Source organism: Dama dama, chromosome 19 (assembly GCF_033118175.1).
Source record: "Dama dama isolate Ldn47 chromosome 19, ASM3311817v1, whole genome shotgun sequence".
Taxonomy (NCBI): Eukaryota; Metazoa; Chordata; class Mammalia; order Artiodactyla; family Cervidae; genus Dama; species Dama dama.
The window spans coordinates 49,639,732-49,659,159 of NC_083699.1; the positions used below are offsets into that span (position 1 = coordinate 49,639,732).

At 42.2% G+C, this 19,428-nt stretch overlaps 1 protein-coding gene and 1 pseudogene across 1 annotated transcript in view; one reads left to right on the forward strand and one right to left on the reverse strand.

Annotated features, from left to right (window-relative positions):
* Positions 1 to 19,428, reverse strand: part of LOC133073478 (kalirin-like) — a 122,095-nt gene that overhangs the window by 10,534 nt on the left and 92,133 nt on the right. The window contains exons 20-25 of the mRNA XM_061166985.1: positions 18,583 to 18,610; positions 17,783 to 17,954; positions 16,309 to 16,430; positions 15,519 to 15,650; positions 13,875 to 14,039; positions 12,010 to 12,088 (exon numbers count right to left, since the gene is read on the reverse strand). Of these exons, the coding sequence (XP_061022968.1) occupies positions 12,010 to 12,088; positions 13,875 to 14,039; positions 15,519 to 15,650; positions 16,309 to 16,430; positions 17,783 to 17,954; positions 18,583 to 18,610 (698 nt within the window). The remainder of the gene's footprint in view (positions 1 to 12,009; positions 12,089 to 13,874; positions 14,040 to 15,518; positions 15,651 to 16,308; positions 16,431 to 17,782; positions 17,955 to 18,582; positions 18,611 to 19,428) is intronic.
* LOC133073954 (transcription factor E2F6-like) lies at positions 902 to 1,920 on the forward strand (annotated as a pseudogene).

Consider the following 19,428-nt stretch of genomic DNA (forward strand, 5'->3'; position numbering starts at 1 on the left):
AGACTGATTCCCAGACTCACCTATAGGCCTGTGGAAGGTAGTAAGAAAGTAACACAGAAGGAGAAACTGGTTGGCAATGGAAGAAGAGAGAGGGAAGGCTGAAGAGGTGACAAGGCAGCAACATTCAGAATCTGTCCGTGAGGTGCCCTAACCCAAGAGTAGGGGAGTGAGAAGTCCTAGGGCAGTCCACTCATCTAGCAGAAATGAAGTCATCAGATATCACGGCCACCACTAAGACTGTCCAGTTGACTCCTTGACCTGGCTCTGTGTTCACCAAGCAACTTCCTGATAGTAACTGTAAATTTTCCCCAAAGAAGAGAAGGCCCTAATTAACAAAGCAAGTACTAGACAAATGCCTATTACACACCAGACATCAATCTTGGCATAGTGAACAAGTACTTTGCCAAATTCGCTGTTCTATTTTACATTATCAAGTAATAATTTGCCATCCTGGGTTTTAACAACACTGTCTCTTGTTTGTTTCCTATAGGTCACTCCTTCCAGAGGACTTTAAATGCAGGAAAACAACTGATTGCTGAAGAGAGATCTGAATTGGTGGTTATGTCACAGTATTGCTACCTTAATTTTTAAAATATATTTTGTGTTTATCAATGTTATGCATCCCTATGGTTTAAAAAGTCATTAGCGATGCGGGAAAACGGCGGGACTGGCGTCCTGAGGTACGCGGGTCACGGTGTTCTCTAGCCCGCCCGCATCCCACCTCCCGGGGTCGCGTCCGGTCCGCCAGCCGGTCTAGTTAGGCGGCGCCTCTGAGCCGGCCAGGGCCTCGGTTCGTGCTTGACGACGCCCCCTTCTCCCCTCCCGCCCCCCTACCCCCCGGGACCCGGCGTGTTGTGCGTGTGTTGGGGCAGGGGCGGGGCGGGGTACGTCGCCCGAGCGGCGCGGGAGAAGGCGGGAGAGCTCTCGAGGGTGCGAGGCGAGGAGCTACTGGCCGGGCAGCATGAATCAGCAGCGGCCGGCGCGGAAGCTGCCCAGCCTGCTAGTGGACCCAGCGGAGGAGACTGTGCGCCGCCGCTGCCGCGACCCCATCAACGTGGAGGGCCTGCTGCCATCAAAAATAAGGATTAATTTAGAAAATAACGTACAATATGTGTCCATGAGAAATCTGCTCCTGGGGGCATTCTTGACTTAAACAAGGTTGCAACGAAACTGGGAGTACGAAAAGGAAGGGTGTATGACATCACCAACGTCTTAGATGGAATCAACCTGGTTGAAAAGAAGTCTAAGAACCATATTCGGTGGATAGGCTCTGATCTTAGCAATTTTGGAGCAGTGCCCCAACAGAAGAAGCTGCAGGAGGAGCTGTCTGGCTTATCAACAATGGAAGATGCCCTGGATGAGTTAATCAAGGATTGTGCTCAGCAATTGTTTGAGTTGACAGATGACAAAGAAAATGAAAGACTAGCATATGTGACGTATCAAGACATTCATAGCATCCAAGCCTTCCATGAACAGATTGTAATTGCAGTTAAAGCACCGGCAGAAACCAGAGTGGATGTTCCAGCTCCCAGGAAGGATTCTATCACAGTACATATCAGGAGCACCAAAGGACCCATTGACGTTTATTTATGTGAAGTGGAGCAGGGTTCCCACTCTGACGTAATAAAACGTCAGACAGTGTAGGGACCTCTTCATCCAAAAGCAAGCCTTCGGAGCACCCTCAACCTGAGAAAGAAGAAAATCCTTCACATCAAAGTGAGGAAGTGCTTGAAGTGAGCAACTGATGGTGTTTTGACGGTCCATGCATGGAGTCTCTTGGACTCCTGTGTGGATGAAGATCCTCAGAGCAATAAATCGTCCCTGCCGTTTTCTCATTCTTGGTAGCTGCAAGAAGGCCAGGAGTGCCTCCAAGCACTTTGCTCCTTAGATTCCTGGATAATGGCGGTTTCTGCATTTGAAAACAGCTCTTTTTATAATTATTTACTGCTTTTTTGCCAGTGAAGCAGTCATCTTGCCTACAGAAATTACTGAATCACACGACTGTCACTGAAACAGACAGGCAGGCGGGGTGGACAGCTCTTCGTGGACTCTGCCCTTTGCCGTGCGGATCACGTGTTGTTGTCACAAAAGAAGTTGCCTTACATCAGTTCATGTCTGCATGGATGGGTGTGTGCACACACCTGATGTGATGTCTTTGTACATATTTGTATAATGTCTAGATCACTTGTGAAATACGTCTAAGTGAGGCTGTTCACCCTTGTACAGCCAAAATGTAAATATGGAAAGTAACAGACATATTCTCTAATTTCTGTGGTATCTATAACTTATTAGACTCCTCCGAATGAGGGTTAGAGGAGAGTTTTTTCCCTAACTTCTACATGTAGAAGTACCATAAATATGTGTGCAGTTAAAGTTTGTGGATTTAATGCAAGTATTTCAGTATGGTTTCCCAGTGCTAAAATTGGACTTCAGGCTCCCTACAGAGTCATTGTGTCCAAGCAGACTGCTGATGTGCCCCAAGCTTTGGGGACAAGTGCAGAAATGCCATCAGCTCATGACTGAATTCCTTGCAAGACATGAATTCAGTCATGGTGACAGTTGAAAACTATTTTAACCTTTTTTGCAAGATTTTGTAATATGTTTCTGTACACAGCCTTGCTTTTCAACCAGAGGGGTTTATTTACAATGAGTCAGTGGTCCCCTGCCCTCTCTCCAGCTCTAGTCCCATGTTCCTGAGCACCTCGCTCTTTCTACCTCATCGGGTAAGTCATTACCACTCTGTGCCTCAGTTTACTCAGTAGTTTACCATTAGACTGTGAGCTCCTTGGGGGACTTTGTCTTAATCATTGTTAAGCCCAACGCCTTGCGCCACTCCTGGCAATTGAAAAGCGCTCGATAAATGTTTGAACAAATCAGGTGAGTGAGTGAGTGAGTGAATGGTATAATTAGACTGATAATGCTTGGCTCATACCATTCAAAATTCTTATATCATTCAGATTCATATTTTAAACTTCTCTCACTTTGAAAGAAAGAATTGAAGTGATGTGAGATTAGGACCATGTAGAAAAAAGAGTTAGCTTAGGAATAAAAAATCAACATGCTGGAAAATCATGTCAAGTATGTAGGATTCGCACACCTCCGAGCTCCAGTGGCTTTTGCAGTCCTGTCCCTCAGCTGAACACCAGCCTCCTCCCTCCTCACAGTCCTTACCAGCTGCCTCTGCAGGCCTTGGCCACGAGGCAGAAGTTGTGTGTATAGGTCAAGTGCTCCGCGGAGGATTCCAGGCTCTGCATTGTAGATTTGGCAGCTGTCAGTTACGTGTGATGGCTAAACATGAGAGTGGGTGAGGCCACCTAATGAGAGGGTACCAGCAGAAGAGGAAAGGCCCATTAGCATTTATTTTAAGGGGAGGTACCCACTCCAGTTTCTTGCCTGGAGATTTCCATGGGGTCGCTGAGTCGGACGCAACTGAGCAACTTAACACTTTCACTTTCACCAAAGAAAAAGCCTTTCCCAAGAGAGAAAAAAGGAGGAGGGAAAAAATGGCTGAAGAAGGTGGTACCCCCAAAACCCACAAAGGAAACATGGCCACAGGTGATAGCATTTTTCTAAGCAGTTCCTTACTTGTGAAATGTGACAAAGTGTTCTACTTTGCAAATCATTCTGAGAGTAATGTGAGATTGTGTAAACGAAAGCCCTCTGTAAACTGTAGACATGTTACATAAATGACTCTTTCGTCACTCCAAAAAAAAATAAAAATAAAAAGTCATTAGCTTTAGCAAAGTTTGTCATCAAAAGCAGTAGTGTCTCATTCTCCATTCATCACCATTTTTCTTCCCACAGAGGCAGTTTAATATATTTTGCTGATTTTTCAGATATTTTCTTCTATGGCACTAAGTATAGTATGTTTCATATGACTACTTCTTGATTTTTCAATTTTAGTTATTATCTGTTGACATCCCACTATGGAAGATGAGATTTTAGCCTCTTTCCTTCCTTTGTCTCTACTACATAACCACTTTCCCCATTCCCTGCCCTTCCAAGAGAATTATATTGTAATCAATATTCAGTTTTTCCATTATTGCAACTATGTTCAGTGCTGGTCACAGTTGAACCTCTAGTAAAGTAAGATAATTTTTCATGTTTGTAGTAAAATACATTCTTTAATCATTTCTGACAAAGAGTGCATTTGAAATAAGTTGTGGAGATTTACATATCTAAAATATGCTTATTCTACATTTATAATTGATTGTTAGGTTCAGTTCAGTTCAGTTGCTCAGTCGTGTCCGATTCTTTGCAACCCCATGAATCGCAGCACACCAGGCCTCCCTGTCCATCACCAACTCCCGGAGTTTACTCAAACTCATGTCCATCGAGTCGGTGATGCCATCCAACCGTCTCATCCTCTGTTGTCCCCTTCTCCTCCCAATCCCTCCCAGCATCAGGGTCTTTTCCAATGAGTCAACTCTTCACATGAGGTGGCCAAAGTATTGGAGTTTCAGCTTCAGCATCAGTCCTTCCAATGAACACCCAGGACTGATCTCCTTTAGGATGGACTGGTTAGATCTCCTTGCAGTCCAAGGGACTCTCAAGAGTCTTCTCCAACACCACAGTTCAAAAGCATTAATTTTTTGGTGCTCAGCTTTCTTCATAGTCCAACTCTCACAGCCATACATGACCACTGGAAAAACTATAGCCTTGACCAGATGGACCTCTGTTGGCAAAGTAATGTCTCTGCTTTTTAATATGCTAGCTAGGTTGGCCATAACTTTCCTTCCAAGGAGTAAGCGTCTTTTAATTTCATGGCTGCAATCACCATCTGCAGTGATTTTGGAGCCCCAAAAAATAAAGTCTGACACTGCTTCCACTGTTTCCCCATCTATTTCCCATGAAGTGATGTTAGCTGGGTATAATTATAGGTTGAAAAAAATTTGAAGGAATTATTCTGTTGCCTTCTAACTTCTAGTGTGAATGATGATGTTAACTGTTAATGCCCAAAGCATTATTATTCCTAACCCTTTGCATATGATTCTTATAAAAATATTTAATTCTCTTTTCACTGAGATTTCTCTTACATTCTTTAGCTCAAAGACCCTTTCTATAGTTCTGCTGGCCAGAAATATTGGATTCCATCAGAATTTTAGCCTCTGCATCATCATATACTTCCATATCAATACTCTTGGGGGTAAAGGAGTAAAAGAAAGAAGAAAAAGGTGAAAATAGGGATCTCATAGCTTTCTTCCTGTTTTTTGGCCATAAAGATGGGTTTCTCTCAGAGATTTTGCTCTCTGGGCATGCAGGACAGTTTCCTGATTTGGCCCACCCTTAGGTCAAAGCTAGGAGATCAAAGAGAGGATAAAAAACCTCAAAGCCCAGAAAATTCACTGCCACTGTCCATGTCTGTTTCAGGTGTTACCTCTCTCCCCAGTCTCCCTGTTATTTACTTTTCAGGAAGCTCAGATAGTTGCTGTTTGTATTTCATCCAGAGATGCTAGTGTAGTCAGTGAGAGAGAAAGGCGAAATGTGCTTACTCCATCTTGGCCAGCATCATAAATTGGTTCATTTTAACAACTGGGGACTAGAAGTTGCTTGGAAGCTCTGAGTTTGTGGATGGATTCTGTCAACTTGACTCTCACTGTATGGTGAACTGCATGGACTGTTTAGTTGGGGGAAACTTCAAAGTCAGTATCTTTAAATTTTTCCTCTTGAGTTGGTCAAATTTTGCAGAGAAAGACCCTCTTACTTTCTGGCAAGAATGTGAAGCCTTGGTTTTCCACCTCTGGAAGCCTGTTTGATAACAGAACAGGGGTCCTCAGTATCTAGCATTTATATATTCTCATAAGGGTCCTGTGTCAGTGATGTCATCCAACCACCTCATCCTCTGTTGTCCCCTTCTCCTCCCACCTTCAATCTTTCCCAGCATCAGGGTCTTTTCAAATGAATCAGTTCTTTGCATCAGGTGGCCAAAGTATTGGAGTTTCAGCTTCAGCATCAGTCCTTCCAATGAATATTCAGGACTGATTTCTTTTATGGATGGACTGGTTTGATCTCCTTGCAGTCCAAGGGACTCTCAAGAGTCCTTTCCAACAGCACAGTTCAAAAACATCAGATCTTTGGTGCTCAGCTTTCCTTATCATCCAACTCTATAGGCTATACTGCTGCCTTTTTGGATCCTGTAACCAGGTAGCATTCCCAGGGGATAACTCTTTGGCTTCTTTAAGCTGCAATGGTGCCTGTATAGTTTATTTCTGGTTAAGTATGCTATGCTCAAGTGCTCTTTGCTTCTTTGAATGAACTATAGGAGTGAAGATATTTCTTTTTTGTAATAATTACTGAAGAGCCATTTCTAACAAGATAGCCGTATAGACCTAGAATTCTAGGTTTATGTGTGATGGAGAAAGCTGACTCACTTATATGACCCTGGCACAGTGGCACAGATATATTTTGTGTCTCATGTAAGTATCTACATGTCTTACTTCCATTCTGTTAACATAACAGCATTTTAAAGGATCTTCTAAAAGTGTGAAGACTATACTTGGGAGAGAGGAAAATCTTCAGGTTATTGTAGATGAACTTTTAAAAAAATTGGTTGCTTTGAACAGATCAGAAAATTGATCTCTCCTTAAGAAATATCAAAACATCCATCTTTGAAGAGAAAAACGTGCCTTAGCCTATGACTATTAATAGCAAATACAGGCTTCAGGGAGGACTTAACTGGTACATTCAGGGGACTGAGCCAGTTTCGTTTAGAACCAGATGGGGATTTGCTCTGCTTATTATTGGGGCTCATAGTGTGATAGTGGTTTAGTCACTAAGTCGTGTCTGACTCTTGCAACCCCATGGACTGTAGCCCACTGGCTCCTCTGTCCTTGGGATTTCCCAGGCAAGAATACTAGAGTGGGTTGCCATTTCCTTCTCCAGGGGATCTTCCCAGCCCAGGGATTGAACCCACGTCTCCTGCATTGCAGGCAGATTCTTTATTGCTGATCCACCATGAAGCTCTGGGGGTCATATATAGCTTCACAAACTTCAGTATCATGGAGCAAACTAGATTTCAATTACCAAAATTTATTTTTGACAAAAATTGCTGTGATGAGAAACAACATATATTAGTAAAACAAACACAGGCTTAAAGTCAGGTACCCAGGGTTTGAATCCTGGCTCTATACTTACTAGTTGTGGGATCTTGAGAAAGTTACTTAACCTCTGAGCCTGAGTTTCTTTTATTGGAAATCTACTCAAACACTACCTCATGGTGTTGTAAGGAGTAGATTAAATAACTTTGTATAATATCTGCATAGTATCCAGAGGGCTATATTACTCAATAAGCACCATCATCATTACCATGTAGATTTCCATTGACTCTCCCCCCTGTTTTTCTGTTTGGCTACCTACACGAAGAAGATCAGGAAGTAGAGCCAAAGCTGGATTTTTATGAAAGGAGCTGTAACAAAAGGCAGTGAATTACATTGTGACTCCTGCCTAGGAAAATGAGAATAATGATCATTTTTGCTCTCTCCACAACCTCTGTCACAACCACTTAGGAAATTTTATGCTTCGCTGAGAAATGTCAATCAGAGATGGAGATGATACCAATGGCCCATTGCTAGTGGGTGCTCTCTTATTTACACATCACAGGAGGGTGGGTGACTTGCAAGACCTACTCACATTCTCTCACTTAGACCACCTGGAGACCAATATATCAAAAGCATGAACCCCTTTTTTTCTTTATTATCAACTATTTTGTGAGACATGTGATACACTATTTTTCACTATTCTGTTAAAAGTCATATTTTTATCCTTTTCATTTTTGAGAACACATTTTTCTAACTGAAGGGAAGAAAGAAAAAGAGACACTTGAACCCAACAATTAGTGCTTATACATTCTTCTAAGGAAGACATGGAACTTCTTATGAAAATTGACCATATACTACTCATAAAGCAAGTCCCAACAAAAATCAGGGAATCAGTATCATACAGACCAAATTCTCTAACCACATGGTTATTAAATTAGAAATCAGTAGTAAGAAGATAATTTTTTAAATGGACAGATTCTTAGAAAAGTTCAATCTTCCAAGACTGAACCAGGAAGATATAGAAATTATGAACAACCCAATTATAAGCACTGAAATTGAAGCTGTGATTAAAAATCTCCCAAAAAACAAAAGCCCAGGACCAGATGGCTTCACAGAAGAATTCCATCAAACATTTAGAGAACAGCTAATGCCTATCCTTTGAAAACTCTTTCAAACAATTGCAGAGGAAGAAACACTTCCAAACTCATTTGATGAGGCCATCACCCTGATACCAAAACCAGACAAAAACAGCACACAAAAAGAAAACTACAGGCCAATATCACTGATGAACATAGATGCAAAAATCTTCAACAGAATTTTAGCAAACAGAATTCAACAACACATCAAAAAGCTCATACACCATGATCAAGTTGGGTGTATTCCAGGAATGCAAGGCTTTTTCAATATATGCAAATCAATCAATGTGATACACAATATTAACAAACTGAAAGATAAAAATCATATGATAATCTCAATAGATGCAGAAAAAACCTTTGACAAAATTCAGCACCCATTTATGATTAAAACTCTTCAAAAAATGGGCATGGAAGGAACCTATCTCAACATAGGAAAGGCCATATATGATAAGCCTATAGCAAACATTATTCTCAATGGTGAAAAACTGAAAGCATTCCCTCTAAAATCAGGAACAAGACACAAGTGTCCACTTTCACCACTATTATTCAACATAGTTGTGGAAGTCCTAGCTACAGCAATCAGAGAATAAAAAGAAATAAAAAGAATCCAGATCAGAAAAGAAGTAAAGCTCTCACTGTTTGCAGATGACATGATACTGTATATAGAAAACCCTAAAGATAGTATCAGAAAATTACTAGAGCTAATCAGTGAATTTAGCAAAGTTGTAGGATACAAAATCAATACACAGAAATCACTTGCATTTCTATGCATTAACAATGAAAATTCAGAAAGAGAGATTAAGGAATCAATCCCATTCACCATTGCAACAAAAATAACTAAATATCTATGAATAAACTTACCTAAGGAGACAAAAGAACTGTACACAGAAAATTATAAGACACTAATGAAAGAAAGACATAAACAGATGGAGAGATATTCCATGTTCCTGGGTAGGAAGAATCAATATTGTGAAAATGACTATATTATCAAATGCAATCTACAGATTCAATGCTATCCCTATCAAATTACCAATGGCATTTTTCACAGAACTAGAACAAAAAATTTCACAATTCATATGGAAACACAAAAGACCCAGAATAGCCAAAACAGTCTTGAGAAAGAAGAATGGAGCTGGAGGAATCAACCTTCCTGACTTCAGATTATACTACAAAACTACAGTCAACAAGAGAGTATGGTACAAGCACAATAATAGAAATACAGACCAATGGAACAAGATAGAAAACCCAGAAATAAACCCATGCACCTATGGGTACCTTATTTTTGACAAAGGAGGCAAGAATATACAATGGGGCAAAGACAGCCTCTTCAATAAATGGTGCTGGGAAAACTGGACAGCTACATGTAAAATAATGAAATTAGAACACTTCCTAACATCATACACAAAGATAAACTCAAAATGGATTAAAGACCTAAATGTAAGACCAAAAACTATAAAACTCTTAGAGGAAAACATAGGCAGAATACTCAATGACATAAATCAAAGCAAGGTCCTCTATGACCCACCTCCTAGATTAATGGAAATAAAAACAAAAGTAAACAAGTGGGATGGGATTAAACTTAAAGGCTTTTGTGCAGCAGAGGAAACTATAAGCAAGGTGAAAAGACAACCCTCAGAATGGGAGAAAATAATAGCAAATGAAACAACTGACAAAGGATTAATTTCCAAAATATACAAGCAGCTCATACAACTCAATGCCAGGAAAACAAACAACCCAATCAAAAAGTGGGAAAAAGACCTAAACAGACATTTCTCCAAAGAAGACATACAGGTGGCTAACAAACACATGAAAAGATGCTCAACATCACTCATCAGAGAAATGCAAATCGAAACTACAATGAGATATCACCTCACACCAGTCAGAATGGGCCTCATCAAAAAATCTACAAACAATGCTGGAGAGTGTGGAGAAAAGGGAACACTCTTGCACTGTTGGTGGGAATGTAAATTGATACAGCCACTATGGAAGACAGTATGGAGATTCCTTAAAAAACTGGGAATAAAACCACCATATGACCCAGAAATCCCACTCCTAGGCATATACCCTGAGGAAGCTAAAAAGACACATGTAATATTCCATGGTGTATGTACCACAGCTTCCTTATCCATTCATCTGCTGATGGGCATCTAGGTTGCTTCCATGTCCTAGCTATTATAAACAGTGCTGTGATGAACATTGGAGTGCACGTGTCTCTTTCAGATCTGGTTTCCTCAGTGTGTATGCCCAGAAGTGGGATTGCTGGGTCATATGGCAGTTCTATTTCCAGTTTTTTAAGAAATCTCCACACTGTTTTCCATAGTGGCTGTACTAGTTTGCATTCCCACCAACAGTGTAAGAGGGTTCCAGTTCTAATGAGATGGATGAAACTGGAGCCCATTATACAGACTGAAGTAAGCCAGAAAGATAAAGAACATTACAGCATACTAACACATATATATGGAATTTAGAAAGATGGTAACGATAACCCTATATGCAAAACAGAAAAAGAGACACAGAAGTACAGAACAGACTTTTGAACTCTGTGGGAGAAGGTGAGGGTGGGATGTTTCGAAAGAACAGCATGTATATTATCTATGGTGAAACAGATCACCAGCCCAGGTGGGATGCATGAGACAGGTGCTCGGGCCTGGTGCACTGGGAAGACCCAGAGGAATCGGGTGGAGAGGGAGGTGGGAGGGGGGATCGGGATGGGGAATACGTGTAACTCTATGGCTGATTCATATCAATGTATGACAAAACCCACTGAAATGTTGTGAAGTAATTAGCTTCCAACTAATAAAATAAATAAATTAATTAATTTTTTAAAAAATGAAAAAAAAAAAGACACATGTATCCCATTGTTCGCTGCAGCACTATTTACAATAGCTAGAACACGGAAGCAACCTAGATGTCCATCGACACATGAATGGATAAAGAAGTAGTGGTACATATACACGGTGGAATATTACTCAGCCATAAAAAGGAATGCATTTGAGTCAGTTCTCATCAGGCAGATGAACCTAGAACCTATTATACAGACTGAAGTGAGTCAGAAAGAGAAAGATAAATATCGTATTCTAACACATATATACGGAATCTAGAAGAATGGTACCGAAGAACTTATTTACAGGGCAACAATGGAGAAACAGACATAGAGAATAGACTTATGGACATGGGGAGGGGGAGGAGAGGGTGAGATAAATGGAAAGAGTAACATGGAAACTTACATTACCATATGTAAAATAGAGAGCCAACGGGAATTTGCCGAATGGCTCAGGAAACTCAAACAGGAGCTCTGTATCAACCTAGAGGGGTGGGATGGGGAGGGAGATGGGAGGGAGGTTCAAAGGGGAGGCGATATATATAGACCTATGGCTGATTCATGTTGAGGTTTGACAGAAAACAACAAGATTCTATAAAGCAATTATCCTTCAATAAAAAGAAAAAAGAAAAAAAAGATAATTAAAAAAATCTCATACATTTGGACATTTTAAAAACATTTCTACAGTTGGGTCAAAGAGAAGAATCATAGCTGAAGGATTAAGTACTTAGAGCTGAACAATGAAAATGCCACAATCAGAACTCCGGATGCAGCTAAACTGTACCCTGAAGAGAAGACTGAGCCTTAAATTCTTATAGGAGAAAAGCAGAAAGGCTGAGAACTTCAACTTAAGTTAGAAAAAGAACCATAGAAAAGACACATAAACAGTCTGGTTTTTTCTTAGTATAGAGAAAATGCACTTAGCGAAAGAAACAAAAAACAAGAAAAAAGTCATGTTCATGATGTGATGTTGTTAAGTGTTCATAAATGAAGGAACAGAAAACTGGGTCATTACCTTCCAATTTCATTCAGCTCAGTATAAGCTGAATCAAAATTTTCCTTCCAAGAAATGGTGGCACCATCAGCAGCAGCGTCTTTGGAAGAGAAAGGATCCATTTATCATATTGAGAAAGTCATACAAGAGTAACGAAAAGGTTAACAGAAAAGCTCCAACATCATCCCCAAAGCAATTCTCATGACTAAATATGGAATCTAACTCAGTGGGAAAATGCCACAATTCTCTGAAATGTTATCTAAAAAAATGCTAGCCAAGGGGAAACTGATATGACAGAGTCAGACTCCCCATACTATCTCCATAAATGAAGGGAAAACTTGGAACAATCAGAAATGTAACTTCTGGATGTTTTCAAATAGAAATCTGGTAGCAAAAATTATAAGGGAGGAAAAAAACAAAACACTTTGAAAGGCCTAGAAAAGCCAGTGAGAATCAGGGCTGTAGGAAGGATGCAGCAGAGAGGAAAGGGGAAGAGTTACAAGTCCAACGAGAAAAGGAACATGCACAGAGCAGTCTAAAAACTGCTCATTCTCACCCCTTTATTCTCTGCATTAACGAGCCTATCTGGTATACCAAATGATTTAGCTTTACCCCAAATATATTAATACACCTGGCATAATCTTTGGCAGCACTACCTTGTTTGATACGTTAATTCCCTGGCAATGATTTACACACACACACACACACACACACACACACACACACAAGCATGCACACCAACATTTGTGTTGTCTGCTGGGGAGCAAGGCTCACAACAGGAAGCAAAACAGAAGCAGTGGTCATCCTGGGTGGGACTCAGGGGGCAGCTGGGAGAAGAGCAGTTAAGCTGCAGCACGTCTCTCTTGACCCTGGTCATCTCAGTTTGCCCACAGCACAGCTGGGCTGAGGCTGAACATGGCTTACCCATGTAAGAGTTCTGAGGAAATAAAGAACCAGGACCAAGGTTTCCCAGTGAGTCACAGGCCCCTTGGGAGCAGAGCTGAGCCCAGCTAGCAGTGGGGAGGGCCTGGGGAACAGTTCCGGAGTTAACCATGGGGGTGGGTGGGGGGCGGCAGCCCAGGGGCCCTAGAGGGTCCACAGCCCCTCTGGAGACTCCGGCATGCCCTTGACCCAAAGACACAAGTTCACTGTCTTTTAATTTCAGTGACTTCCTATCCCTACCCCACACAGTCCATTGTCCTGCACTGCCCCAAACTTCACTATTGGGAGATTTCTTACAAAATGTCCCAGGGACCAAGGTGGCTTGGTGAGTTCATGAATAGAGGGGCAAAAAAAGAACCAGGTTTGTAAAATACTCAAATGCAGCTAGTTAAATGCATATATTAGTCATTCAACATATCTACATAAAAATATATCCACCCTGAAGAAAGACATGCTGAGAGGGCTGGGGGTGGAGAAATGATATTCATTTTAACTCCAACCTTCGAGCCAGTGGCTTTCCTTTACCCATTTTAAATTGGTGAGTGGGGCTGTCACTAATTCTGTGAGGTGCACTTAGGCTGGCAGGGGTTCCCAGGGAAGAGAAGGTGTGGTGTTTCCATCACAGAGGCAGGACAAGTAGCACCCATGGGACTCATGGCTCCTGCCTGCCCCTCTAGGTGTCTGGCAACACACACACAGGTGCCCAGGACATGGTAGGCCTAGGGGAGACATGGGTGGCAGATCTAACTTGAGCCCCATACTTTATGGAAACACTCTTCATCAGGCTTCTGAAATGGTACTTGACAGAAGCCAACAAGCAAATCCAGGTCAGCTCTAGCTCAATGGCCCAGCAGGCCAGTGGGCTGCCAGGGCTGGTGAGTATATGACAACTGGCCAGTTGTCTTGTCTTCACCAGCAGAGTGCTGGGTGTGGCTGGGACTCACCGTATTCTGGAAGTCGTACGAATTCTGAAGGCTCGCTGGGAAGGCTGATCCCCCAGGGGTTACTGGCACTGACTCTGAACTGATAAGGACTCCCAGGACTGAGGTCTTCAATGACAAGGTAGGTGTCCAAGGTTGACGCTACTGACTGCTGCCAGGCCTGGGAACCTAGGGCACAATTTTCAAGGAGTGGGAAAGAGAAAAGGCCAGAGGGACATTGTTTCAAAGACCTTCAGCAAACAATGAAAGGAAAAATGACACATTCCATTCAAGGGACAGTTGTGGTCACTGCCTCGGGCCTTGAAAGCCTGTTGGCTAACTGTGGCAGGTCTGGGTTCGATTTCTTAAGAGACTGAATACATCATGAGTGGTATTAAAGCAGCTGGCCTGTAGAGTCTGTTCATTTCCAAATGGGCACGTAAGAGAGTGAAAGACAGAGCAAGATGAATTTACAGAGGAACACACAGCACATTTTCAATAAGGCCAGAAAAATATATTGTATATTAATAACAAAGTCAGAGAAAACAGGCATTTGAAAATGGAAACAGAATGGAAATGAACATGTACTGTGCACCATGTACATGTAAAATACCATGGAAGGAGTTTACCCATAATTCTCTCATTCCATGTTGTCACTTAAATCCACAGAAGCCCTATGAGATTGGGAGCAATAGTCTCACTTTACACATAAAGTAACTGAGGCTCAGAAAGATTAGATAACTTTCCCAAGAGAACTTAGTTCATAAGATGAACTATGACCTAAAGAATGCCAAGGGAAATACAAGCTTGGAGAGACGTGTCTCTCAGCTCAGCATCAATGCCTTTGTGCTGAGTTGAGACAGAGTGAACAGCTAAACAAAGAGGTGGACAAATATAACTGCAGAGGGAAAGAAGGGTGAAAATAAGAAGAGTAACAGAGAGCAGAGCAAAACAGAGGATTCTGTAAACCGTTGCTTTCAATTCAGGTGTGTGATTCATCACCTGGTTCAGAGAGTGCTATTAACAATTAGAGTTACCTGGCAGCTTCTCATTTCAATGAATTCTTCTTGATAATAGTTGTTCCTAACTACTAAGGATATGTATGCACTCTTAGTGTGTAAATATAACAAAGTTAAAAACTGAACAATTTAAAAAGTGATCTCTAAATTTATACAGTGATCTCTTAAGTTTCGTCTAGGGGTAAAGATGAAGGGTTAGGTGGGGTGGAGCATTGCTTTTGCTCTCCTAGTTACTACTCTGGAAGAAAGATCACAGATTAGCAAACTATTAATAGAGAACTGGGTTCTTGTGCCAGCTCTGCCTCTTAAGAACCCCAGCTTCATGCTTCTTAACTTTCTTTAAGCTTTAGCCTCCTCACCTGTAAAATGGGCCTGATTGTCCCTGTCTGGGTGATCAGGCTTGTTAAGTAGGTAAGAGCAGGTGAAGGTACTTTGTCACCTGCCATGAGTTATTATCATTTTGGCAAAAAATCTTGCTCGGTGTTTGAGATCAAAAGCAACTGAAGCCTGGCCTGAGGCCTTGGTGCTGAGTTGGAAGATACGAGAAGGGGCAGCTGATGAAAGGCATGGAAGCAGACAGTGTTATGACTCGGAAGGACCTCCTTAGGAGAAAGAGAAGATAGAAGAGGAGGCAGGGGAGGCGGTGCACCTTCCTCTCTGTACTCCACGGTGTAACCAGAAATGGTGCAGTTTCCCGTGCTGGATGGGGGCAGCCAGCGGAGGATCACGGAAGTGCAGCTTCTCTCTTGGGCAATGGGGCGGTTAGGGGCCGCTGGAACACCTGCGGGAGAGAAATTAGGGTCAAATGCCATTTCTGCAGAACTTGGCATTTATGCCAAGGCTGAAAATCACCGAGGGCATGACCTAACCTTTACCTCATATGTTTCCTGTGACCTTGTGCACAAAATGGTACATCTTTCCTAGGCTAAGGGAGACTTGGGAGACACAACTTGCTGTCGGAATTCTTCCTTGGACTAAATGCTGCATACTGGACAGAAAGCTCAGTGAGAAAACTGTGCTGTAGGAGGCATACAGTAGGGCCCGGACAACTCTTATCAAAGATTCATTCTGTTCCCATTTGTTGCAACCTTGTTTTGAAACTTTCACACAATGCCCCTCTTCCCCAGGTCTCAGGGAACCCTTGTAATGTCCAGTTAAAATGTTTGACTGACACAAACTCATAGAAAGTAGAATGGTGGTTGTCAGGGGCTGAGGGGAGTGAGGGGGAAGTGGAGATACTTCGTTTCAAGGGTGCAGAGTTTCAGCTTTATAAAATGAAGAGAGTTCTGGAGATGGGTTACACAACAGTGTGCGTGTACTTCACACTACTGAACAGCACACTGGAAATTGGTGAAGATGGTACATCTTATGTGTATTTTATCATAATTAAAAATGAATATTAAAGCACAAGAAATATTTGACTAACAAAGAAACTGTACCTTGCACTTTAACAGTAGCAGATGTTGACGCAGTACCATGGTCGTTTGCTGCTATGCAGGTATAGATACCGCTGTCTTGGGGCATCAGATTGCAGATTTTCAGGGTGATTTCCCCAGAATCACTAGGGACATGAAAAGGATGTCCTTCAAATACCAGTAATGAGACAATCAACGAGGAAAGGTAAAAGGTGTGCTGAGCTGAGTCCGTTGGACCAAGGTCTAGTCCCTGTTTGTTATCTTCTTACACACCTTAGCTGAGCACCTTGCCCTCTATTTCCCCAATTCCATATAGAGGAACAAAATTCTTGGCATGCCTATCTCTCAAGTTGGTTGTAAATGAGGGATGGTAAAGGAATAAAATGAGAAAAGAATTAGAACATGGTTTGAAATAAAGTCCTATACAAATACTGATCCCCAATATTACTATTACTACCTAAAATATTTGGCCCTAAAATACTTTCAGTCCATAAGCAATAACAAGTGGTACAAAAAATGGAAAGACTAAAGAATGAAAATGTTCAAGTAGTTCACATTCTACATGTGGCACCCTCAAAATAATTGAGTGACTTAAGCAAATTCCTTCACTAAATAACTTTCCCAGTAGTCCCAGCCTGGGGTCCAGGACACTAAAGAACTGCTCTGAAAAGGTTAAACCCAGAGGTCACAGTCAGTCCCACTCCCTCCTCACTGGTTGTGACATAACATGGTAATCTTCATGACCCTTGCCACGCACTGACTCTCATCCTAAGCTCCCTGGGTCCACTGATATTTTAGGATCAGGCCATGGAGTCTCTGCTGGGAATATCATTTCACACACAAAAACATTAAGCTAAAGGATGAAGTGACTTGATCCTAGCTGTTTCTTCCATAAATGTTTTTTAAGCATCTAGGGCTTGTTACTGCTTGTCCTCTGTAAGCAGCATTGTTCAAGAAAGTTCTTAATTAGTGGGGCTTCCCTAGTGACTGAGAAGTAAAGAGTCTACCTGCAATGCAGGAGAACCAGGTTCAATCCCTGAGCCAGGAAGATCCCCTGGAGTTGGAAATGGCAACCCACTCCAGTATTCTTGCCTGGAGAATCCCATGGACAGAGGAGCCTGGTGGGCTACACTCCATGGGGTTGCAAAGAGTTGGTCATGACTGAGTGCCTAACACTTTCACTTTTGGTTCAACCAAGTTTGATTTTATAGTCTTTGTGTGGAAGTATACTTGTGGCTGGATTTTCTGTTTTCTATTGTATACTTTGGAGTAAGTAATTTTTTTTTCCTCCAAGAAAATTGTTCTTAATGGAGGAATTGAGTATATCACTGTTTCATAGGATCCCAAGGGCCACAAAGGGTCTGTGCTAGAATAGGTTCCAGGGCAGCTCTTCTCTGAGAGACTAAGTAACCTGAACAGGAGCTGCATCCCAGACTTAGCTTCCAGGTACTGCCCGAGGTGTGGGGAGGTGTGGTGCTGATGTGGGGCTGCTGCTTACCAGGAGGAGACGCTGTATGTAGCTGAGCTGTTGTCAGTGTCAAGGATGTTCTGATCTGGACCCTTCCAAGTGATGGTGGGCTTTGGCCGCCCACAGACTTTGCACTGCAGTGTCACCGTGTCCCCAAGCAAGCAGGTCACATCCACTAAGGGCACAAGGAATTCTGGCGCCACTGTGGTCAAATCAACATGACATAAATTTGCATTATTCAGAAGAAACAGAACAAAACAATTATTTTATAACACGACCCTCTCATTCCCCACCCTTGCTGTGTAATGATTCGAATAATCTTCAGCTTAACAGAGCAGAGTCACTTGTGTCCTATGAAAAAGTATTTGTAAAGTACCATGCCATGTTAAGTCGCTTCAGTTGTGTCCGACTCTGTGTGTGACCCTATGGACTGTAGCCCGCCAGGCTCTTCTGTCCATGGGATTCTCCAGGCAAGAATACTGAAATGGGTTGCCATTAATAAATGTTTAGTTTTAGAAAAATTAGGAAATATAGATTTAAAAAAAGAGAGGACAATCTCCATGATGCCATCACTCAGAGGTTACCGTGAACAGTCTGATATATATCCTTTTAGATTTTATAGAAATGTATCTTTTCTTACAAAAAGTGGATCCCATTATACATGTTGCAAGTTGTGGTCTTTTTTACCCCACTGTTTATCCTAAATATTTTCCTTGTCCATAAGTACAGGACTACATGACCATTGTTTAAAGATGCTACCTCAGTGCTGGATTTGCCATAATTTATTTAGCCAATCCCTGTGTAGTCAATTCTGTCACTTTTTAACTCACCTTCTTGGATGAAATTTGGATTTAAGATCTGAAAAACACAAAGAAACAGAAAATTGCTTAAATCCTAAGCTACTTAAAGAGAACAGGAGGCTCATCATAGTGACCAAAGTGAAAGTACAATTTGGGGCGAGAAGCCTTGAGCCCAGCCCCTGCAGTTTGTGACCGCAGCACTATGGCAGTAACAAGGGCACCCGATTTACCTTCCCATCGGCTCTGTTCACACTCCCTCTGGGCAGCTGGGCCCCAGGCAGGTGTACTGTGACTGCAGAGCTGGCCTTGCTGTCTTCCTCACTTGCTCTTCCTCCCTGTTATATGCATGAAAACCCATTCTCCTCCACCTTGACATTCACTCAAGCATCGTGATGGCACTGATTCTTCCCAGCATTGGGAATATTCAAAAACAGAGGAACTGACATCTATTAAAGTGGAAGGGTGCTGGACAAGAATCCAGTCATTTCCTCCCAGCAGCTAAATGCAGAGTTTGACTTGTTTAGGGGAAAGGAAAATTCCACTTCTTCATCCTGCCCTCCCAGAACTCTTCCTGTGGCCCAAGTCTCCATAGGCAGCTTGAAAATCACAGAACTGCCCTCCTGGCTGCCTAGGTGAGGAAACGGAGACTTGGGTTGCCCTAGTGACCTGTCTGGTCGTATGGCTGGTTGGTGGAGGCCCTGCTGGTGCCCTTTGTACATACCAAGCTGTCTGCCATGTGACAACATGGAGCTCACAGAGGGAAAACCTTCCAGTCCACTGCCCATTACCCCTTCTTGAGAATATGATTGCCTTGATTTTTCTCCCATCTTTTGTATGACCTCTAATCCTATAGTCTAGGTCACAAAGCTGGGTGGG